General features: G+C 38.1%; 1 protein-coding gene across 3 annotated transcripts; it reads right to left on the bottom strand.

The window, feature by feature from the left end:
* Positions 1-283: 283 nt before the first annotated feature.
* On the bottom strand, positions 284-25433 carry a1cf (apobec1 complementation factor). 3 transcript variants are annotated; one of them, XM_067576280.1, is made up of 13 exons: positions 25283-25433; positions 17361-17511; positions 14802-14936; positions 13919-14049; positions 13056-13294; positions 11509-11673; positions 11131-11228; positions 9096-9233; positions 7826-7970; positions 6276-6520; positions 3972-4108; positions 3478-3632; positions 284-2559 (listed from the first exon to the last, which is right to left on the bottom strand). In XM_067576280.1, the coding sequence occupies exons 2-13, from the start codon at positions 17460-17462 to the stop codon at positions 2405-2407; spliced, it is 1845 nt and encodes a 614-aa protein (XP_067432381.1). In that variant the 5' UTR covers positions 17463-17511; positions 25283-25433; the 3' UTR covers positions 284-2404. The 3 variants fall into 3 exon arrangements, with proteins under 3 accessions (XP_067432381.1, XP_067432382.1, XP_067432383.1); XM_067576281.1 differs by having other exon boundaries at positions 6276-6496; XM_067576282.1 differs by having other exon boundaries at positions 2421-2559; positions 3468-3632.
* Between the last annotated feature and the right edge of the window lie 653 nt (positions 25434-26086).

The raw sequence follows: 26086 nt of genomic DNA, 5'->3' as shown, positions 1-26086 counted from the left end.
TGTATTCAATAATATTTGCACTTGTCTCTGGTCCTTCCTGTTTACTGGATAAACTGAGGGTTTAATTTTACGACTGACATGTCAGCAGAGGAGGAGCTCTGAGGAGAAATGTGAGAGGATAAATCTGAACACACAGACATGAAACACATCATTATCATTATCTCTGATGTCCATCTTTAATCCGAGCAGGTTTTCTGTTAGAAAACTGAGAGACGACAGAAGTACAAACCTGTGATTAAGTAAAATGTATTAATTGTAAAATAATGCAGACACGTAGCGCCAGTGTTTGTTCAGATTTTTATTTCAGGTTCTTTATTTCGGGTAGATTATCAATCATGAAACATTACAATTTATCAAAGCAAGTTTCTTCTTGTGATCTAAAAACCCTCCAGAATACCCACAATTCTCTCTGCTCTGGTTCTCACATCACAGATTAGTTTTGATTTCAAACCCTGATTCAGTTTCACACGTTTCTGTTTCCAGGTCAATTATGGAGGCGATTCTTTTTTTTATGTCCAAAGAATGCAAAATAACTCTATACAAATAGTGTTTGGATATTTCTTCTTTTTCCTGGTATAAAAATAAGTTCTAAGTGCTTCACACACTTTAATACTGTCTCTGCTTCGGCATGTTCACAGCTCGGGTGTCGGCGTGTGTCATCAGTCATAAAAACTCCAGAAACATTTAAAGAAACAAATATAAGAATCAAGTCGGACTGAACGATCTGATCTGTGCTGCTGCTGTTTGTTGCTCCTCATCATCAGAAAAAAAACAGACGATGTCACATTGACACAACTCATACTCATCGTCACCACCAGCAGGTGCAGATAATAAGATGTTTATCTCACCGAAAGGTCAATCATGACTTCCACGTGAGTCGATCAACAGAAAATAATCTGCAACTACAATAAGCAATAATCGATTAATCATTAGGTCCTTTTTTTTTAAGCAAAAAAGCAGAATATTTGATGCTTTCAGGTTCTCAAATTTGAGAATTTGCTTCTTTTCCTCATCTTACATTGTAGTAAATTAAATATCTTTGTGTTTTGGACTGGTGTTTGGACAAAATACGACAAAACAATCAATCAATTAATCAAAATATTAATCAAGACAGAAAATAATGGTCTACAACCCAAATTTCCAATGTTGTCATTTTGACGTCACTCGTATATCAAATGTTAAAATAACAGAGGACGGTTTTAACAAGTTCCGATTTTTTTTTCTTTGTCAAATCCACAACTAAATTTCTGTATTTTATTCATACCAACATTAAGAAGCACGAACGTAAATGCTCTTTTCTCTTTTACAAACAAGATGAGGATCAACTGGTTAAATACTAGTGGTCAAAACCTGCACAGGGTACCTTTAACCTTAAAGCATTAAAGGGAACATTAGTGTAGCTGAAGACGCCAGAGACGAGGATAATTGTAGGATCTTTTGTTTTGTGAACAGAAAAAAGAGAAGCAGGACCAACAACACACGATGTGAACATGAAAAAATACTGAAACACAAAAAAGAAAAATCAACCAAGGGAAACTGGCACACAGGTAGTCAAAATAAAACCTTTCTAAATGCTGACCGGGCACTTTCTAGATCTAAAAAACTTCATATTCACAGTTTGTAGAACTAAAAAAATCCAGATTCTCTCCGATCATCTTTTTTTTCATCTTTTTCGTTCATTATGACGTTAAAATATTGATTCCTCATAAACAATTTACACATATTTTTCATGCTCAGGAAAACCTGCTTCTCCAACTTTGACAGACTTTCAAAAGAACTACAAATCCCAGATGTCTTAGAGATAATAATAACGCAGCGTTATGAACAAAATCATTAAATTTAACTAGATTTAGTTTCTGAATATTGTAAACATAATACTAAAGACATGCAAACAAACTAAAACCTGTTAAAAAAAACATATTAACTGATCAAAAAATGGATTCAAACCAAGCCAGCTACTTAATCAATCACAAAACAATCACAGATATGTAGCAGAAACAGATCATCTAAAGAAAAGGTGAGTGATGTGACAGGTGAGGATTTTGTTTCAGGGCGACTGACGAGTCTGAAACGTTTTCCAGCAGCGGTTATTACAAATGTTTCTGTGACTTAGATGAACCCCGGTGTTGTGGAAAGTTTTATCACTTTTTTGACTTCCTGTAAAAACTGCAGTGAGTTGGAGAGCAGTCACCATGCGACCAGCAGCATAAAGGAGCATTCACACTATTCTGCGTCTGTGTTTTGTTTTGTTTTTTGAGAAATAATCATTAAAATTGAATATTGGAACCAGTTTTGCAGCGGAAACGCGTCCACTTCAGATTGAAAACTTTCCTCTTTACTTTACAGGATAGTCAGAATGCTCTTTAGCTACGAGTGTTTTTTTCCTTTTTGGAAACCGCTGTTCTTAAAAAACGCCATATCCATCGCTGTGGCGTGTCGTCACGGCAAACGCAGGGTAGCCCTCGTAGGTGGTGTAGGTGGTCAGGTCCTGACCCAGAGATACGGCCTGCTTCAGCTGGGAGGCGACCGCTGACGACGCCGGGCTCGCCAGAGCGAAACCTGAGAGAAACAAAACACTTTAACTTAAAAGTCTTTATCCTCTTGTAAAAAAACTGCAGGGAGCTGGAGAGCGGCGGCATAAAGGAGCATTCACACTATTCGGCTTCTGTTTTTGTAGAAATAATGATAAACTTTTTAAAATGACTGAGTCTGCTTTTGACCTCCACACCTATGTTTGATTTAAAGCTTCTTCTAAACTACAAAAAAGTAAAATGTGTACATTTCACACCTATCCAGGCTCTAAATGGAGGTCTAACTGACACAGTACAGCATTATGAATACTCAGTAATCTGGTTAGTGAACCACCAGGACGAGATTCCTGATGCCTAATGACTTGTGGGGTTCCTCAGGGATCCATTCTTGGTCCTTTATATTTTCAATTTATGTGCTGATTTGTAGGGTTTCTTAAAAACAGCTGAAATGTTACAAAAATGATTCATATGATATGATCAATAGATTGATTTCAGTTCATTACTATGAAAACACTGCAGGAAGTCTGAATTTCTGCAGAGTCAGCATCGCCAATTAACATCACAAACTAGTTTGAAAATTCCTCATGACTTTATTATGAAATGACAATAATGTTACTTTGACATTATAAAAGACTAAACATTGAATGTGATGGATTATCTCTCTCTGAGTTTATTTGATAGAAATGAACTGAAACCAATGGCTGGCTGGAAGGAAGGAAATCGATCTAAAAATGAATGGATGATTTAGAAAATGATGAGCAGGAATAGTAATTAATACTAAAATGTTAAAACATTAAAAATCCACTGGTGTGGTGCTTTAAAGTGTCTTTATAAGTGGAGGTAACTTTTTATTTCTTTCAGCATGCAGTGTGAGCGTCAGGTGAGAGTCTGTTAGTGCTTTGTGGAGTGAAGAGTTAGTTGACTTCGGGTACGGACCTTCACATACCTGGGAAGGCTACTGAAGCCACAGCGGCAGCAGTAGCGCAGCCGGCGTCAGCGGGGACCTCTGTCTGCATACCGAGAGTCTGCAGGGTGTGCTCGGCCGCGTGGACTTTAGCCTCTTCTACAGCCGCACACAGCTTAGCAGGGGTGAAGGGATGGCTGCAGAGACAGAGGGAGGATGATAGGTTCAATTTATATTGGTTTTGTTTTGTGTGTTTAAAGTTAAATTAGAGCTAACAGGCCACAGTAAGGGCTAGCAGCGGCAAACACGCAGAAAATAAATTAAACTGCTCAATCTCCACTGTATTATATTACATACAAACTACAGGCTTCTTATCATTAGCGGTTATGCTAGAAGCATTAGTAGCTGTAGTAGTAATTCTATAGTAGGAGGAGTAGTGGCAGTAGCAGGAGGGGGAGTAGAAAAGGGAGCAGTAGTAGTAGTAATAACAGTAATAAAAGTAGTGGCAGTACTAGTAGTGTCAATAGTATTCTTACACGTTGGGGTACTGAGTAGCCAGAGCTGGTATGGTGATCTTGTAGAGGAAGAGTTGTCTCTGGTCCGGACCGATGGCAGAGTGGAGCTGATAGACCGGATGACCCCAGTTATTCTTCTGACACAACTCATCCAGAACCTGATAGACAGTTAGATTCATATTCAATCTCTCAGGTTCATCATTTCTGTCAGTTTGGCTTCTGTTTTCTGTCATTTCAGGATTTTATGGTGACACACGTTAAAGGATAAGTCTGGTTTATTGCAATATAGGTCTTATTTTGGTAATGACTGCACTAAAAATGGGATGGGTCATGAAACACGAACAAACAGATGATGTTTCAATCATCCATCAATTTTCTGCTGCTGATCCAGGTCAGGGTTCTCCACAGCCAGGTCTTCCACCTCTTCCTGGGTGATCCGGAGACATTCCCAGGCCAGATGTCAGGAATACCTCCACAGGGAGGCGCCCTGATCAAATGCTGAACCACCTCAACTGGTTCCTTTCAACATGAAGAAGCAGTGATTCGGAAAAGCACAAATAGTGGGTTTTTAGGAATAATTATGTCATACAAATATTTTAAAAATTAAATGTTTTTGGGAAGAAAAAAAAATAACAGCACGCAGGTCAGGACTCGTCTCCTAGTGAGGTTACATCACTGTCTCCGTCTCTCTCCTCTGCTCCGCTCTGTCTGTCTCTGTGTCATGGATGGTTGTCGTGGAAATTTTTGCATCGTTAGTCAAAACACAGTTTGTTGAAGCAGTTGTAGACACTGTACAATACATTACACAATCAATAACAATTATACAAATGTCATGTATATTTGCAGAGAGAAACTCTCTTTGTGGCTCCATGGCACACGACCAAGTGGCCCCTTTTCTCTGGGATTAACACATTGAAGCCAAATACAAAAAAAAACAATTATCTTGTATTTTTGGAGAGAGAGAATTTTGCTTAACAGGCCCTTTCTCTAAAGATTATGAACACAAACCCGACAGCTTTATATTTCTCCAGAAGCGAGGTTAAAAACAGTCAGGTCCCTAAAATGACACTTCCACAAACTGTTACGCCTTCTTACAAACAGGTATAGTCATAGGAATGATCTCAGAGGGACCTAATGGTCTGTCAATAACTTCAAATGAGGACATCCTTCAAATGTAGCTCCTCTAGGTACCTCATGATCCACACAGTTTTCTTAAGTTGAAGAAAGAGTTCAACTAGCCTAGGAGTAGGATTTCTTCACAAACACGTATACCACAATGACACAGTATGTAGAGCAGGCACTGAATGGCAGACAGTAACTTGTAAAAGATATAAAAGATTTATAAAATGATAATCTATTATTCAATTCTCTTTCATAAGGTCTGTGTGTCTGGCAGGGCTGAGCTTTGGCTGAATGGTCAGCGCAGTTGTCCGTGGTCTGGGAGACCGGGGTTTGAGAGCCAGTGAGGGAACCCTCCTTTCAAAAATTGTTTATTAAAGAACATTTGTTTTAACACTTTAATATCCTAAAATTAGAAGTGTATTAAAAACAAAAACAGGATTGTTATGCCTATTTTCACTTTTATTTGAATACAAATACAAATAATTTTGCTGCCTCAACAAATACAGATACAAATACAAATACTGGGCCCTCTGCACATCCCTACTCTGAGCTCCTTCTAGATATCTGAGCCCATCGTCCTGTCTTAAAGGACGTTTTCACACCTGAGTAGTTTATTTTGGTTGAATGGTTGGTTTTCCTGCTCTGTACGATTCATTTGGGGAATGATCTGAAAACAGCAACCCTACCCGGACTGAAACAACCACACAGAGACCCTTTAGAGGAAGCGGTTTGGTCCGGTCCCCCTAGGAACTGAATACTTCCCAACCAGAAGGGAGCAGTCCACCATTTTCTGGCAGAGTAGCTTGGTCTCAGAGTTGGAGGGGTGCAGGAGCATGTCATCCACAAAAAGCAGAAAGAAATGCAATCCTGAGGTCACGATACAAGGAAAAACCCTGGTGGAGCCCAACATACACTGAGAACAAGGAGCAAAAGGCTTGTAGTAACAGCACCCAATATTCCCACAGTACTTCCCAGAAGATACTCCAGGGGAAATGGATATAGATCTTCAACAAGTCCATAAACCCCATGTAGATTGGACGACCACTCCATTATCCTTGACTACGTCCTGATCGTTGAACAGTGGACCATGTTTCCAGATCTCACAAAGTAAGCTGGTGATGTTACTTATAAAAATTATACACAAAACTACAGAAATAATACTGTAATAAACCAGAATAATCCTTCAAAGGTGTGTCCTGTTACCTGTGTTGCAGGTTTGATGGCGGCGGCCTTCATGCTCATGGCGGCAGGGTTCATTGGGGTCAGCTCCATGCCCGGCAGCAGGTCATACAGCTTCTCCTCCGCCTGCTTGTCCCCCTTCAGACCGTAGGAGGCGCCGCCGCTGCCGCCTCGGCCCACGGCTCCACCCCCAGCAGTGTAGGCCAGGTAGCCACGCCCACCCAGCCCCCGCACCCCCGCAGCCCCTACAGGTACAGTCATGTAAATTTCTACAGAAAACCGAAAAGGCAGTGAAATCAATCAAATCACCGGAAATCAACCGGGAAGAAGAATCAAACAGTCAAGACAATTATTCAGCCAGGTGTGAACAGGTACAGTGGTAGCCATGGTAACAGATCTCCACCTTGGTCATGGTAACGGTACACGTATCCTGCTGCAGCTTCATCATTTCCCCGAGGATTATTTCTCTGAATGATTCATTTTCCAAGAAAAATCTCACCAGCTTTACATCATTAATTCTTAAAAGATTTTATACTTAATTAACAAAGTTTCACTTTTGATTCAGTGGATCTTATTTGATTGATGACAAATGTAATTTTGAAACGACATTCTTTATGTTTGGGTTATCTTGATTCGGTACAGTTCAGTTGAACTTGTGCTACTGGTGAATTGACCGTTTGCAAAGCCGACTGCTGTTGCTACACCTTTTAATCTTTTAATCAGAACAAATGCAGTTTACATTTACCATCAATATTCATAATAAATCTGAAGCAACAAGTCCTTGTTTTCAAACTGAAGTCGACAAAAGCAACTTCTCATTTCTAGCCAGTGACTGTTGATTTTGTTGGAATGACAATTGCAGCTAGCTAGCTAATTAAACTAACGTTATCTCCACGAGTTGGTTAAAAATTCCTATTTCCAGTGGACCTTTTATGTTTCAAACTGACTTGTTTAAATATAAGAACCCTATAAAAGAGTCTTAAATATGAACTTAATGGCTACATATATGATATCATGCTAACAGAGTGACGCTAAAGCTAACAGGTCTCAGGTAAGACGTTAGCATCCTTTCCAGCTGAACTGAAGAAACAGATTGTTCTGTATAACAGTGTAGAGCTCGTTAGTCTTGTATTATAAGTATGATGAGTAAAAATGTAAAATCAGATTGTTATTTCACTGTTATTCAGAGGCTTAACGAAGGGTCAATTCACCATCAGAAATCTGTTTGATCATGTAGAAATGTCCCTGCTGTCCTGTGAAAACCACCTTTATTTTTATTTGAAAGAAGAATTGAACTGGAAATATTGGGTTTTCAACTGACAGCTGCTTCAAAATTTTAAACCCAATAATGTTGAAACTGCAAGGGGAGCTCAGACTCACTTTGATTGTTTTTTTTGGTTCTTTATAGTTCAGTTCCTTGAAAAAATATTAAAATTGAATCATGACTCATATTTGTTTTTCCTGCGTGTGAAGGTGAGCTCTCCTTGCATCATTATTTTCAACATCAGTCACCAGAAAAGATTCATATTAAGAAGTATTATGAAGTAAGAAAAGTGCATCCGTCCCGTCCTCACCTCTGACAGACGGCGTCCTGATCAGACCTCGACCTCCAACGTGAGTTTTGGCCGCCGGGAAGCGGAACTGACCCGGTATGGCAGCGTAGGCCTGAGGGGCATAAAACACGGGTGCACCGAGATATGCCGTCGAGGGGTCGTACACCTGCAAGAGGAAGGAAGAGTGTTTACTTATTCATCTTATTAGTTACTTTCATCGATTCTGCATCTGTTTAATGATTTAAACCGTCCACTAGTTAAAGCTGTTTACATGTGGTTAAACTGATGAAGCCCCTTAGATCAAAAAACATCTTTAAGACTAAGAAATAGAAGCTGTTTTAAAAGACATCATAAAGCTGCATTCAAGAAACAAAGAGAAAATAGAACTTGTAACAAACATAACATGTTAAATGGATAAAAAAGGAAAAATAAACCAAAAATATCAGATTATTAAAGCCTTTATGTCAGTTATACAACTACTCAGTCCTTCAATATACTACCAGCAATAAAGTAAAATAAATCAGAATAACTACATATATGTAAAATGACTATCTAAATTAAAAAAATCTAATTACAAATCAAACATGCATCTGCGAGGCTGTATTTAGGCACAACAGTGCTTTGAGCTAAATGGTAACATTAGCATGCTAACATGCTCACAATAACAATGCTAACATGTTGATGTTTAGCTTGTACAAAGTTTACCATGTTCACTATCTTACTTTAGTGTGTTAACAAGCTAACGTTTGCTAATTAGCACCAAACACAAAGTACAGCTGAGGCTGATGGGAATGTCATTAGTGGGGTCATCAACAAAAGCTCGGATTGAAGCTCGGCTGAAGCTTCATATTAGCTTCAGATAAACTTTAAATACGTTTTTGCACAGAAGGAGGACTGTGGATTTTGTCTCCCATCATTTCCATTGTAAGGTCATTATGAAGGGATCTTCTAATGGTCAGTATGAACAGGAGGAATGATTACAGCAAGAAAAACAGGTTTCAATGTTCATTTGGGCTCCTGACTGTTGTTTTAAGACACTTGAAAAATTGTGACCCCGTCCTTTAAAAAAACCACCAATCTCTTGTTAATTTGCATTAAATAAAGGAGATGGGAATAAATACATATACTTGCACAGTCACACATTTGTTTGGTATTTGTTTAGTGGATGACTAGAACAATGTTTCTTTAAATCCACGTTGATGATTTCCACCTTAACAAACACTGCTGGCGGCCTCCGACATGACTCACATGAACCCCGGTGTGGGAGCTCGTGGTGTGTTCAGGGTCATACCTGTCCCAGGGTGTAGGCAGCGTAGTCGGGCTGCATCAGAGAGCTTCCTCGTCCTCCCGTCCCTCTGGTGTAACGGACATAACTGTCTTTGTCCACCGGTTTGGCCAGAGTCACCTCGATAGGAGACCCGTCCACCACCTGGAGGGAGGAGGAGGACAGATTATACTCCCTGGTCCCCACGTTCCACATACTGTTTATTTCTAAAGACTTCCATGTTAAGGATATTTCCACACCAAGTCTAAAATTACTGTCATGAAAGTAGCACACAGAAGAGTTTAAGTGATGGAAAAATCTTTGTGTTTCTTTCTTTGTTGCCTCACCAAGATTATGTTAACTCAAGACTTTTGTTAAGAAGCATAAAAAGGTAAATAATATCATCAATGATGGACCAGATGCAAAAAAATGAAAATATATGATGGAGGAAATGAGGAATCAGCTCTTGGACGGTGCTGCAATTAACGATTATTTTCTATTTTCTCCAGTGACTGATTAATCACTTTGTCCATGAAGTGTCAGAAAAAATAAAAACTGCCTGTTAGAATTTCCCAGAGTTCAAGGTGACGTCCTCAAATGTCTCATTTTGTCTGTTAAACAGTCCAAAACACAAAAATATTTAGTTTACTGTCATGTATGACAAAGAAAAGCACTAAATCATCACATTTGCGAAGCTGAATCAGCAAATGTTCTGGCATTTTTGTGTAAATAATGATTAAAGTAGATTATCACAATAGTTGCAGATTAATTTTCTCTCAATCGACTGATAATTGCAGCTCTGAGACTCTTTCGACCTTTACACAATACCTGACACAAGACATATCATTCATGCCTTAAAGATTCATTAGTATATAATGTGATTGTTCAGCAGATGTACAGAAACAAACACGTCTTTGCTCTGCTAGTTCATTTCTTTCCGAAAACATTAAAAGATCATTCTGGTAATTTTCTGTATTTTTTATCTTCTCAACAAATCTCATGTTCTGATCCAAACCAACAGTGAACCCATCCTACTTAAAAGGTATTGTGTGTGTATCCAAAGCCTGATATATCTGATTCTTCTGTGCTGTAGACCTCTATTATTGTCCAAAAACTATTAAAAACACGTCAGTGAGCCACATCGCTGCACTGGGTGACATGGTCCTTCATCATGAAGAGTTTGGTCACGTTAGTTTGTTTTGAAACGGTTGTAAAGACTAATAACAGCATCACATTTTCAGTCTCCAGAGAGTAGTTCTGTGTACGGCAGACGTTATTGAACATGTGCAGGAACACCGTTCAGTTTAATAAGTTTAATAAGTAATTTCTTTGAGTTTAACTTCACTGTCAGAACGATGACGGCGTGATCTGATAGTGTCATTATTCCAATAGTGTATTTTTTAATGGTTGTTATATCTTTAATAAACAAGAATAAGTAATCCAAACTATTATACGTAGAGTGTCTATCAGAATAATATGTATAATCATTCGTTCTTGGATGAACCATTCTACATGCCCTCCTTAAGATATTTTATATTTCACTTACGTTTAAGTCCTGCTGTTGAATCTAACTTAGAGATTCAGATTCAGATTCAGGTCACCTCCAATAATAATTGTCCTTTTTCTTTGAGTTACTATTACATCTATAATTAGGTTAATAAATTCAGTGCCCTAATAACAGCAATTAGATTGTCAGATATCACAGCATCTTGACCTTCTACTGCACTGTAAATTTCTCAGATAACTTCAGAACAGAACAAGGTCCAGAGTAATGTTGTAGTGATGCTGCAAACAGAACCGCATTCCTGCACATGCTCAGTGGTGGCTGACGTACACAGAACTACTCTCCGGAGACTGAAAACCTGATCGCTGTTATTAGTCTTCAGAGCTGTTTCTAAACAAACTAACCAAACTCTTCATGATGAAGGAACATGTCACCCAGTGCAGCGCTGTGACTCACTGACATGTTTTCAATAGTTTTTTTTTTGTATTTGATCATAAAAAGCAAAAACTACTAGGAATAAATAAATGTGTGATGATCTTCGGTGTCACAGCTGTTGACCTTTCCGTTGAGGGTGTTCATGGCGTTGATGGCGTCTTCCCTCTGAGTGAAATGGACAAAGGCGTAGTCTCTGATCTTCTTCACTCGCTCCACTGCACCTGCAACACAAAACTCTTTTGTAAAATAAATTTTTTAAATCTTTTTTCAGTCGTCTAGAGCTTCAAGCTTTAACTCTAAGTTTCAGTTTTTGATCAATAATCACGTTAAATAACAAATTTAATTGACTTAACGCCCCAAATCATTCAATCAGTTTTTAAAAAATCAACTTGCAGAGACCTGAAACTTGTATGAAACGTATTTGTCAAGTTTATCGTCCCCGATGTTGCATTCAAGGACACTAAGACATCTGACCTTTGTGTGTGTGCGGTTTTATATTACCTGGTTTGAGGCTGTTGAACTCCTTCTCGATGGTCTCCTCTGTGGTCTGCAGCATCAGGTTCCTGACATACAGTATCTTGACGGTTGCCATGGTATCCTCATCCACCTCCACCTCAGGCTCCGCCCAGTCCACGGCGATGGCGTGACCCCACAGCTGAATACGACCTGAGAGAGACAACAGGTGGGTTTCAGTCTTCCCGTTGTCTTTAATGACGTTACTGGTGAGACGCTGCCTTCAAATTTCACTAGAAATAATAGGAAATAGGAAACTTGTGCACACAACATTAGAAACACTGAAACGGTGCCTCTAATTTATTGACAGTGAGCAATAAAACTCTTTGAAATCTGGATGTTTTTCCTTGTTTTTAATGAGTTTTCCTTTCAATTTACAGGCTTTTGTCAGAGTCACTATATGTGTCATCCAGACATGCAATATATTGTTTTATTCAGTTAGACTATTCAGAAATGTCATCATTAAGCACGCGAGTAGAATTATACATGCTCTACAAGACTTTTTATGGAATAAAACTAAAAATATAATTGTTTTCAGTCCAGCACAAATCTCCATATCTGAATAATAGATAATAACATCTGAATGGATAGAAGAGATTGTCTTAGTGATGTCAAAATATGTATTGGTTTTCATTGATCACCCTGATTGAACACTTCCTGCTCAGACACAGATCATAGATGAGGCTGTAAGATGATGAACCAAAGATCTCAAGTTATAAGGGATGTTTTCAAAGTCGATGCTGATCCTGAACACATCACAGAGAAACATTAAGTCTAAAAGAAAATCTTACATTTTACTTGCTGATGTTATTTTTGCAATAGTATACTGTATGAAATAGTTAATTTTATTTGTTAACATCTAAAATTTAACAGACATACTTGTAATATACTTTATAAATAGGAATGAAATAACTGGAAACAAAATCAAACTGGAGCAGGAGAGACGATGTGCATCAGAGAAAACATTAAAAAAAAAAAGGAGAATAAACAGATTTTTAACCCGACAGAATCACCGTGACTCAGCATCTACAGTTCAATCTGTTGCACAAACATTACGCAAATGATCTTCCTGTGCAGAAAACACCGAAACTGTATCTGCATGTCATCGCCGAGGCTTTTAGCTGCAGCTTCAGGGAGAAGCAGACTAACAGCTCATTTGACTTTTTTTTATTATGTTGTGTTTACTTTTACGACGTGTTTGACACTTAGTTGGCACTTTGGCTGCTTTAAAAACCATCAGAGCTGCATCGACAGGAAACATCAGAGTCAGTCTAAGAGATGAAGAGACTTGAAACTATTATTGTTGTTGTTTTTTGGTGACGCAGGACTTATATAAAACCTTACTGCTGCTGCGTTTAAGGACAATCTGACATCTGAGACATCAATCCTCTTTCACAAGAAATGACCAATTTCATAAAATATTTTCTAAAAACAAAGTGGCCTTGCTTGAACACACTTCAATAAACAGTATTACTACCTGATGATAACTTTGACAAAAAAATAATAAAGTTGAATATTCAGTGTTGGTTCTCTACCTGGCAGCAGTTTGCGGCGAGCCATGGCGGCTGCTCGGTGGCTCTCGTACTCGACGAAGGCGAAGCCTCGGTTCTTGGATTTGTCGGCGGCGCTCGGGTACACGATGACGTCCATGACCCCGTCAGTGACCTTCCTCATCTCAGACAGGATCTCCTCGCGCTTCTTGGTCTTTGGAATCCCGCCGACAAACAGACGGCAGTTGTCGACGCTGGCACAAACTCCGAGCAGGCGGCCATTCCTGCGGCACAGAAGAGAATCGCTGTTTAAAAAAGGTCATTTATAATGAAATATGAAGACTTTAGTTGCTAAGATAGATGGTGATAGATGATAGATGGTCGATAACACGTTTCTAGGAGGATGGTTTACAATGAAAAGAGTGAAATGCACCAGAAATGTGAAAATAATAATAACACATAGCTGACAGATGTGTAAAAAACAAGATTTCATGTTAATGTAATCTGTGTCAGTGGGTCTGGGAGGTTTGATATGTCGTGGCTTTGATAGCGTTTGCATGGTTGCTGATATGTTACCAGGTGGTTGCTTGAATGTTGCTAACGTGTTCAGGAAGGTGCAAAGACATTAATTTGTGGTCACAAGGTTGTTGGATGGTTGCTTGGTTGTTATTAGGTGGTTGTGTTGTTGTAACATGTTGCTAGGTGACCGCTTAATGGTGAGTAAGGTGTTCAGATTTGTTGCGAGGGTGTTGATATGTGGTTATGATGATGATTGTTCTTGGTGGTTATTAGTTGGTTGCTTGGATGTTCTGCTGTGTTTATGGCCGACGTGTCAGCATGAAGTGTGAATGAAAATGAAAATGAATTATTGATGTGTGTTTTGCATGTTTGTGTTACTGAACTCTGACCTGATCTCGTAGTTGTTGAGCTGCTTCATGGCTGTTTTGGCTTCCTGTTTGGTGCTGAAGGTGACGAAGGCGTAACCTCTGTTGTTCCCGTTAAAGTCCATCATCATCCTCACCTCATAGATCTTTCCAAACTGGAGAGAGGAAGAGAGAAGAGAAATTATTTATATGTGTCGAGAGCAACGTGCTAACTGGCGGGACAGCGTTTCAGCGTTACGTATTTTTATATGTCTGGTTTTCTGCTGTAGACGCATCACAGACCTGCGATTAATGTTATTTTTAACTGTAAACAACCGTCGTCCAAAACAGTGACGCCCAAACTTCCTGTAATGATACTGAAGGAAAAACATCATCAGAAAACATGGACTGTATGTTTCTTTTGCAAGTTAAACTTTGTCCAAACAAAAGATACAAAGCCTGAGAGCAGTCAGATTTCTTTATATTTGGATTTTTCTGATATTTTTTAAATGATGGACATCAGTTTTTCCTTCATCTAAACCAAGTTGAATCTTTACACGTCATTTTTCTCTGAATAAATCACTGGTAACCTTGATAGCGATGATTTAGAGATCGATATCAGAGTCTTTTGTTTTTTTATTGTCCCAACATGAGTCAGATTTACTGACTTTTTTCATAGAACGTATTAATCTGTCAAAAAGAGGAACTCATAACATCAACATCACCTCAAATCATCTGCAGTGAAAAAGGTCTGTTCAGTATTTTTAGTGTTTCTTGGTGTTTCAGTTGCCTAACTGACCAGATATCAACCATAGTTTAACCTTTATCTAACCTTTAACATCCAGTAGCTGCCAAATATTGTTCAACTAAATAATTTCCTCAAACGCTGACATTGAACGTAATCTGAGGTTCTTCTTCTCTCGCTCACCTTCTCACACAGCGGCACCAGCTCATCTTCAAACAGATCTCTCGGTAGTTTCCCCACAAAGATTTCGCTGCCTCTCTCCGGTGGCGTGCCGTCCCACCCGGGTGGAGGGCCGCCGTACCGCCGCTGCCCGTTCTCCTGAAACACACCACAGAAAATAAATTATAATAAAAATACAGAAAACAATGTTATAAAATCTGAAACTGGCCAAAAAAAGTTATAAAACATAAACTGTGGTTTCATTTAAACCACACTAGATATGAAAAGGCTGATTTAGATCAATAAAGTTCCAGTTAAATCTCATGACGTTAAAGTCAGAAGTGATGAGTCTCCAAAGAAGAGTGGGTTTGATCTAGTGCTGTAGTCTGCTGGTCGATTAGTTGGTCGATATGCTCTCGTCCGACTAAATCCTCATTGGTCGAATAATCTCCGTGTTACTTTCATAAGGAGTAAAGTGCTACATCAACAGCTTTCCAGGATTAATCCATTATTTCCTGCGGCGGGGGGGACAGACTAACAAATTACCTGTCAAAACAGCGGGGGTGTATTCAAAACCCCAACCTGATGGAGCCTGCTGGGTCTAACTGTACTCAACGTTTACTGAGCGTTTACTGAACGTTTACTGAACGTTTACTGAGCGTTTACTGAACGTTCACTGAGCGTTTACTGAACGTTTACTGAACGTTTACTGAGCGTTTACTGAACGTTCACTGAGCGTTTACTGAATCTGTGTTTCTCCTTAATGACACAACGTGAACCCCCGCCAGGCCAAAAAAAATATATTTTAATATTTGATATTCGAATAAATATCCATTCATTTGGAAATCGACAGCGTTTGGGAGTCTCTGTGCAGCGCTGTTCCGGTACGTGAGTCAACCTCTGTCGTTGCCTGGGAAACCACTGGTCGCGAGGCTCCGTTAAGGAGTATGTTTGTGTAGCGAGCGGGAAAGAGTGAGGGACAGAGAAGTGATGGTGGATGTGAGCGGAGCAGAGGAAAAGGTTAGTAGTAAGTTGTCAGTCTGGCAGTAAATGTACAGCACAGACTACAGTGTGTCAGTTAATAAATGCTAAAAAGTCACGTCTGTTGTTTCCCCAAATGCTGGAAAAGTGAAGGAGGTTAGCTCCAAAGTTAGCAACAATGGGTTAGCATAACCGCGCGACTAATCGAGTAGTTGAAGATTATGTTCAATTTTAGTCGACCAAGATTGTCTTTGGTTGACTGTGACCCTAGTTTGATCTTTTTTTTCAAAGTTTTTAATGATTTCCTAATTTATTCTTAGTGAAAATGTTTGTGAGATCACTACTAAAAGTCATAGCACACCAGTCTGTGTCGTCCAAACACTGGTAGTTCAATGAAAATGTGTCCTGAAGAATAAGAAGTATGCAGGGTAAATATTGTGCTTTATGCTTCTTATAGCTGGAACACTAAATGTTTACAAAAGTACATTTTCTGGATGCTGAGAACGTTTTCTCAAACATACTGTATCTTGTTGGCGATGTGTTTCCAAACCTTCATGCTTATTGAGGAACAGCAGAGATTAAAAACTACTTCCTTAAAGATAGGCCACGTTCGTCGTCATGGTTACAATAATAACCACGGGGGTTAAAGGTTAGGAGACGATCGTAGTTACGCTTTTTAAAAAAACTGGACCGACTTGCGGTTGGAAACAGGAAATGAACAGCATCTCCTGTTGGGTTAAATAAATAAATATAAATGGGTCCAGGTGTCTTCACCATAGCAACGGTCGCTGAGGGTCATGGGTAGGCTAATGTAGCCGCTTCTGCTATCGTACAAAACTGACAAAAATACTTGATTTCTAAACCGAAATTGCACTTTTGAATTTGGTTTTCTGGATTTTCGTCGGGAAACAAAAAAGGAATCGATCACGTGATTTAGTTTTTGGTTTAAAATGAAAAAAGGAAAAACCCATGTGACTTCTGTTTTTTATTTCAAGCTCAAAAACAAATTGGCTTGATGTCTACAGACCTGTTCGATATTCAATCCAAAAAGGAAAAACGATAAAACAAATCAGCAAAAACCCTAAAACGGGCCGAGTTTGATTGGTTTTTCATTATTTGATTCTGACACCAAAAACGTTTTTTTGTTTTTTTGTTTTGAAACAAATAACAGATTTACTGTTTTTTGGTTTTTGAATTACAAATGAATTACGAATTATCAGATGATACCTGGACCTAAACGTCATCTGATCTACAGAACAGTTACTGATGTCATCTGTCACTCAAACTAACTGTAGCTCGTTACGACCTGTTGAGTCGTTTTTCATTGTGAGGACAAACTCATGAAAAACATAAAAGCTTTTAAAAACCTGCTGTGGTCTCATCTCAGAAACCTAAAGGACCAGTCCGACATTTCCCGTCTTGTTCTTTGTCTTCTCCAGAGACAGGATGTGTTTATCTCATCAGATGTTTTATGATCTCTGTTTGTTAATTTTTTCTTCTTTTCTGTTCAACACTTTGTAACTTTGTCAAGAAAAGCTCTATATAAATAAAGTTTATTATACATACTGTATATATTTATAGTATTTATTAACAGTGTCCTACCTGTCTCAGCTGGTATCCTGTGCGCTGCATGAGCGCCCGGAGCGCCGCCTCCTTCTGCGTCCCCGCCAGTCCGTCCCCGCTTGCTTTCTGATTGGATTCCATTGGGTGTGATTGACAGCGATATGTAAATCAGGGAAATTAGGGGTGCTCACTGCAAAACAACAGAAAACAACAACAACAAGTGTTAGTGAGGCTCTCGATACGAGCAGTCTCTGTTATGCAGACGAGTTGTGCAAAGTGAAGCTGAGATTTAAAATATTGAACCATAACAGGCAGATTGTCATGAAATGATCATATTCTTGATTATTATTGTTTGTGCACTGCAGCCTTCAGGGGATGTTTACAGGACTTTACATTGTCACGTAAACACCAGCCATGTAAATATATGACTATATTTACATATATTATTATCATATATTTACACATGTAAAGAAGCTCTATGTGGGCACCAAACTTTGGTTGATTTGTAGTGATGTTGAGCTGGAGACGGGATTGGCTGAAAGGCATCACACTTTAATAAAAATGATGATGTGTGTGCATAAGTTTTCAAAGATGTGCTGACTTTCTAAATATGTCTTCACTTTCCAACAACGTCCCGACTAACGGTGACATAAAGAGGCAGCTTGTGATCAGACGAGCAACAGTTCAGACTACGAGCAGGATGTTTGGCTCCGTTTTCTTCCCTCAACAAATAAAAGTAGAGTTCTGGGTTTATACGGGAATCACGGGACCTAAAAAGACTCTGATGAGGTGAAAACTCGTCAGTGAAATGAAAGATGGAAGCTGTCGGGATCGGTTCCTGTCCACACTGTGACTGTGTGTGTCCTCACAGAGCTGAACTCTGCGGCTTGTTTTCCTGCTCAGAACAACAGATACGAGTTCAAGGTCTGTTCAGTAATCATTGACAGAGGCTCTGGACAGGCTGCGCTCTGTCTGGAAACAAACAAGACTTCACCTTTATGGGACCAATTTATTAAACACATTTTCACTTTTGTACTTTGAAATTTGTGAGGATTCATCACATTAAACACCCCCCCGTCCCTGTAAGAGTAACTTTAAACTAAAACCATAAAAGTCTCAAACAACCATTTAAAGAAATAAGAACCAGACGAATGAGACATCGCCACAACCTTCAACCAGAGGAACTGAGTTTAGTTCCAGGTGTCAAGAAAGTCCCTGCAGATTACTGCAACATGTTTATGACTTCATTCACATGATAAGAAATGAGTATTGAATCAATGTAAGGGGTGAAAGTCGGACATTGATCGTTATGTTTATTGAGTTAAGTTATTGACTCCCAACTAATTTAAAAAGGTCATCGGTTTCGAAATATGTCCTCATTTTCCAAAAATTGTCCAATCTTTTTAAAAACATCGATCAGTGAGACGAGCAGATGAAATAAAGTCATAAAAACTCAACGTGTCTGTGTTTTATTTACGGCCATAAAAAGAAGATGACAGTAAATGATTCATGCTGTTTTAGATAATTGATTAATTTAACAATAAACTAAATACACTTGTAGTTTGGTCGATGTTGCTTAAGTTTAAATGAGTCAATCATTTTAAATTTATGTGCATTAATCAGTGTTTAGTGATCTTTTGGTTGTTCATTTGGTTGTTCTTCCATCCATAATAGGGATGTGCAGAGATCCCAGTATTTGTATTTGTATCTGTATTTGTTGAGGCAGCAAAATTATTTGTATTTGTATTCAAATAAAAGTGGGAAGAGGCTTAAAAATCCTGTTTTTGTTTTTATGAGACTTTTAATTTTGGAAAATTAAAGTGTTACAATAAGTGTTCATGAATAAACTACCTTATGAAGTTGGTCCCCACACCGGGTCTCTAACTGGAGTCTCTCAGATCATAGACGACTGCGCTGATTACTGAGATAAAACTTTACTCATCACCTCATTGCAGACAGACCTCTACCTATTTATACACCCATAACACAGAGACAGCAGTGTGTGTAACATGTAGGGAAATATGGAGAGTCTTTACTTGTGTCAGTAGCTCAGCTTTATCTCTGGGGAAAACCCCAACAAATAACTTTTTTTTAATATTTGTATGAAACAAATATTCGTATGAAACCCACTATTTGTGCTTTGCTGAATAATGTATCTGTATTCGGGCACACCCCTACTGGGTAACCAGACTATTTAAATTAAACACCCGTCTGGGGATTTTCTTTATTTTTCTATATAAAATGAAATGAAAAAAAAACAAAAGAGCATAAAAAAGAACAAACAGGTGATTTCAGTTTCAATCCAGACTTCCACGCAGCTTTAAGCTCTAAACCAGCAGATGGAAAACCTGTGTTGTGACAGTAAAGAGTTTAAAGTTCAGTATTTAACAGATAATTCTCCTTCAGTCAGTCAAACCATCATACTAACATATATTATTATTATTATTATTGATATATTGTTTTCCTCTGAGCTCCGTTGTTGTTCAGAAACACATCAATGAGACACACGGCTGCACCGACATGTTCCTTCAACACCATCAACACAAACACCAGAAATACTCACAAGAGCATCAAATGTGGATTCATCCGCTGCTGAAAATAGTCCCCAACAAATACACTATTTCCTACAGTGAGCAGCTCATTTAGGAACTTACTGAACCTTTTTTAAAAAATGAAATGATATATCTGTGAGGTGTTTTTAAAGATTTACATCTTCAGTGGGAAGAAAGTAAAAGTAACCAGAGGAATATTAAAAGACGGACTAACAGCAGACAGACGTAGACTTTAAACTCCTCTCTCACATGAGCTTTATATACAGTAGTGATTTAAACAGTATGTTGATGAATGCTGCCAGCTTCTCAGACAGAGAAGATGAAACTATGGAGCTCAGTGAAAGTTCAGTCACTCGTTCTGTATATTCAGGCCTGTAGTTTTATTTTTCCCAGCTGTCATCATCTGATCACATCTGTCCAATAACACAGAGACACACCTCCATTGATCAGCCTATCATCTGTGTTTGTAAACATATATGTCTTTCTGTATTAGTCCAGCAGCTGTTATGTGCGTCCCTCCGCCTCCACATCTCCACCCAGTCTCATCCCAGTCTCCACCCAGTCTCATCCCAGTCTCCACCCAGTCTCATCCCAGTCTCTATCCAGTCTCCACCCAGTCTCATCCCAGTCTCCACCCAGTCTCATCCCAGTCTCTATCCAGTCTCCATCCAGTCTCATCCCAGTCTCCACCCAGTCTCCACCCAGTCTCATCCCAGTCTCTATCCAGTCTCCACCCAGTCTCATCCCTTCACCAGACAGCACCAGCAGTGTCTGGACTTCATGGAGGATCTATTTTATGACGATCATTTCTATCTCTGTTATAATAAACATGATATTTTCTCCTTATTGTCTCTCCTGACTGAAATATATTTGTCAGAAAGTCTTGAGAGATGAACTGACATGTTGTAGGTTTGGCTTCACATGACTAACTGAACACACACTGAACACACACTAAACACACACTGAACACACACTGAACACACACTGAACACACACTGAACACACACTAAACACACTAAAAACGCACTAAACACACACTAAATACACACTAAACACACACTAAACACACTAAAAACGCACTAAACACACACTAAATACACACTAAACACGCACTAAACACACACTGAACACACACTAAACACACACTGAACACACACTAAACACAACAGCACACACACTGAACACGCACTAAACACAACAGCACACACACTGAACACACACTAAACACATCACAGCACACACACACACACACACTTCCTGTCATTTCAATGAGCAGTGAAAACGAAGGAGAGAGAGAGAGGGGGGCGGACGAGAGACAAAAGAAAACAGAGAGAGGTCAAAGGTCATGAGAGATGCTTCTGTTTACTGCTGCTTAAATCATTTATCTGAACTAATGAAGCTCAATCAAATTAAATATTAAACTAAAGAAATAACTGAACGTGTCATTTCAGGACAGACACTTCATCCATAGCAATGAGAAAACTGTTTAATAGAATGTTCAATAGTTTCATTTAATCACGTTAAATGCAAACCGCCATGAAAGCACATGACGAATACGCAAAGTTTGGTTGCATGAACAAAGCCCTCGGCCAATCACGTGCTTTGATTATGGAGCACGCTGCGAGCAAACAGCCAATCATTTCACAGCTGTGCTGCAGACAGTGAGGAATAATTCATATTATTGTGTTAATATTAAATTATTACCTGTGTGCTTTGATAAATAATGTGGTTAAATTCACCTTTTTTTTAAAGACCTCCTGGTCTTTATTTAAAAACAGGTCATCAAATATGATCAATTACACAAACATTTTATCGTGATAAGTTTTGAAGCTTTATCGTCCGGCTTTATGTGAACAGTTTATAAAACCTCCTAAAAATACAAATCACTTTCTAACAACAAAAGTGAATTGTCTCAGTACAGTTTACACACATGAGAACATTTCATACATGTTTAAATCTTTTTAAATCATCAAACGTTTCCGTCTGAATGTCAGAAGGTTTCTGCTGTTTAAAGGTGAACTGGTTCATGTGACCTGATTCTGCTGCTGGTAAAACTGGCAGATGGAAACAAACCTGCTGCTGAAATCCACCAATCAATACTGCTGACAGCGGGGCGTTTAACACACACACTCACACACACACACACACACACACACACACACACTCACACACACACACACACTCACACACACACACACACACACACACATACACACACACACACACACACACACACACACACACACACACACACACACATACACACACACACACTCACACACACACACACACACACACACACACACACACACACATACACACACACTCACACACACACACACGGTTAACACATCCCCCACAAAACAGAAAAATCCTCCATTTTTAGTTCCCAGATTTTCAAACTGATTTAGTTTATAGAGACATGAAACATGAAACAGGAAATAAAGGAGAAAACTACGGAGGTTCAGTGATGCCACGACAAGAAAAGAACAAACAGACATGAGATGTCATGAGTCATAACTAATAAAACTCATCAATAAGTCCAAATTTGGACTTTTAACATAAAATTGAACCTTATTACGTCAAAAAATATGAGATTTACTCAGAATTATGAGATAGTAAGTCAAAAATAATTCCATATTGAGTCAACACCGTGTGACTTTAAGACACAATTATGAAATATTAAGTCAAGACATTAAGGTATAATTGAAATATTCAGTCACAATTATGAGATCTTAAGTCTAAATTATGAAATATTACATGTAAATTATGATCTATTATGTCATAATTTTAAAGGATTATGATGAGATAAATCCAAATTACATATGAAGTCAGCATTGTGGGAATCTAAGTTATAATTATGAGATATTACGCTTGAATTATCAAATGTTAAGTCTAAACTGTGAGATATTAAGACTAAATTATTAAATATTACATATAAATTATGATCTATTAAGTCATGATTTTAAAAAATTATGATGAAATAATAATAATCAAATTACATATGAAGTCAGCATTGTGGGAATTTAATTCATAATTATGAAATATTAAGTCTAAACTGTGAGATATTAAGTCTGAATTATGAGATATTAAGTCTGAATTATGAGATATTAAGTTATAATTATGAAATATTCAAAATTTTAGAAAGTAAGCAAATCTAAATTTTGTTAGTTTTGAGTCAACTTTATGACGAAGTTGAAATAATGATTTAAATCTGACTTCCTGATTCAAACATTTAATGTTTGTCAGTGTTATGATAGTATGTAAAGATAATAATCTACTTTCTTTATTATGAAACAGTTCAAATCTGAATTTTGTAAACTTTAATATCTGATAACTGACACAGACGGTTGCTTTTCATGTGAACTTGAATATGTTTATTTTCATCATTCCTAACTTTTATTATGATTTTTTTTTCTTTTTGCTGACGTTAATGAGCTTCCATACAAAGCAGTTAATTTGCAAAATGACTTTAATGATTAATCCTTTATCTGATTGGTAGATTGATCTTTAACTGATCACTTCAACACTGATAACAAGTATCTGAATGTCATCACGTCTCTGTGCTCTCCTTTCATCCAATCAGGCTTTAGCCCCGCCCCCCTGCAGACATGATTGACAAGTCGGTTTCAGTAATGTCCTACGATTCCCAGCATGCCTTTCAACAAATCTGCCCTATCAGACTGTTAATGACATTAATCTCAGCTGTTCAGTTGGTCATTTATTACAACTGGCTTTCAGCCAACAGTCGACACATTTAGATAATTTCAGGATTTAGTTTTGTTTTTTACACATGAAGCGTCGTTAAAACTAGAATTTAAAGGAAAAGTCCAACATTTTTAGAGCAATCTTGAGAAAATCCACCTGACGTGTTATGTGTTTGCAGTTTTCCTGAATTGATCCAAAAATCCAAAAGTAACTGTTGATTTATGCCCTAAAATCCTGCTTAGTATGTTTTAAATTATTATTTTTTCACTGTTATGTGGACACCATGTCCACACACTGAAGTGTACTTTTGGTTTGTTTTACTTGCTTTGGGCCTCTTACTTTAGACAATAATGTTCTTCCATCTTTGTTTTTTTGTCTCTTTTCTGCTTCAACATGATACAAAGCAGCTCCATACAGACACGGAGTTTGAATTATTTCCACCTTAAGATTAGATTCCACCTTAAAATAGCATTAAAGCATCTCTTAATTTTCACCTTAATTAAAAAAATGAACAGCTTTCATTCTTCTTGGTAGTTTTATTTTAACCCTTAAAAAGTCTTAAACCTGCAGAAAACCCATTTAAAAATAAATATATTTAAAAGACATTAGTTTATATTTGATACTTTAAGTACATTTTGCTGATTATACTTTTCTACTTTTATTAACTGCTTTAATAAAGCATCTAAGTACTTCTGTGAGTTTTATTTATTGCTCTTAACGGTTTTTAAGTGGTAAAAACTGACAAATTACCATTAAAAGCACCTCTGAATTTTCACATTAATGTTTCAGTTAAGCTGCAAATTCAACGGTTGCTTTGTTACACTATTTGGGGTTAATTAATCAACAAGTAAATGATTCCTGTATAATAAGGAGTTTTAATTGGGTTTCAGAGTGGATCAACAGGTTTTTAAGGAGGAAGCCATCTCTGACCCCCCTTAATGGAAAATTGCAGGTCATAAATACTGAAATAAAAGGTCTAAGTACAACTTCTAACAGGGTTTCTAAGCAGTAAAAACCTTTAAAATGACCAATTTACATTAAAGAACCTCTGAATATTTTTCAATTAAGACACAAACTGAGGAACGGCCCGCTAGCTTGAACTCCAATTTAGGATTAATTAATAAATAATGAAAGGATGATCATATTTTACAGGGTTTTCAGTGTGGATTAAGGGGTTTTAAAACTGTAAAAAAAAAACGATTTTAAGTTCATAAATGAATGAACATTTTTGTCATGATTTTGGGTCATTTTATTTTAACCCTTAAAAACCCTTTAAAATACAAAAGTGTGTCTTTATAAAGTAGATTTTCAACATTATGACTGCAGGACTTTTACTTGTAATGAGTATTTCTATATTGTAGCACTACTATAGTACCGCTTTTCTTAATATATTTTAAATATTTATAAATTTAAGACATTTTTATGAGTTTGAAGTCTTTTTGTCTGTTTTAAGGCGACTCATCATCTTCTCTCTGTTATAACACACAGTAAACCTGCTCAGCCTGTTTGCTCAGTTAGCCATTTTAGCCTTTCAGGTTACTACTGTTCATCAGATACCAGCGAAGAAGAAGAAGAGTGGTAGAACGACACTTACATTACATGCTCTGCTCTCTCTCTCTCTCTCTCTCTCTGTTTGTGGCTTTAAGAAAATAAAATTCAAACCTCAAAAACTTTCTTTTAATGAAAAATAGAAAAACTCACCTGAGCAATTTCAGAGATCACCTCCCTCCGATCAGAGCTGTGTCATTCTGAGGAGTGAGTGTGTGTGTGTTCACGTGTCATCGGGGGCCTCGCTCAGTGTGTGTGTGTGTGTGTGTGTGTGTGTGTGTGTGTGCGTGTGATCACATCATATCAAACTCCAAAGGTTCACTGTCTTGGTGTTAGCTTTACGAGCCGGCCGACGTTAATGTTTAACCTGCTGCTATCTGTGGACACACACACACACACACACACACACACACACACACACACACACACACACATACACACATGCAAATACACAGGAGTCAACAGAGACGTAACACACACTGAACCAGGTGTGTGTGTGTGTGTGTGTGTTGCAGAAGGCCTTTGACCGACAGTCACTATCTGGATCAGAGCGCTCCGCAAAGGTCTCTTCACCTACTAACACACACACACACACACACACACACACACACACACACACACACACAAAAATTAAGGTCATAAACCTTACTGGTGTTCATTTTACCTAAATAAAGGATCTTTTTCAGGTTTCTAAGCACTAAAAACTAAAAAAAAACTATTGAAATTAAACAAATACCATTAAATCAGCTCTGAATTTATGCTTCTTCTGATTGTTCTGATGTCGGATGTTAAACGTGGTCAAAGTCCAGAAACTTGAGGTGAACGTACGTAGAAATGCTGCCTGCAAGTCAAAACTCAGGGCTTAAACCTGCGCTGGTCCTTCATATGTAACGTTATTTTTCTACCTCGCTGACGAGCTGACGTCGGCTTGTTTTGTGGCCTTTGTTGCCAAGGTGT

The sequence above is a fragment of the Thunnus thynnus genome, chromosome 20 (assembly GCF_963924715.1).
Source record: "Thunnus thynnus chromosome 20, fThuThy2.1, whole genome shotgun sequence".
NCBI classification, from domain to species: Eukaryota; Metazoa; Chordata; class Actinopteri; order Scombriformes; family Scombridae; genus Thunnus; species Thunnus thynnus.
Note: the sequence above shows the minus strand (reverse complement) of the source record. Positions and strands in the feature narration are given on the sequence as shown.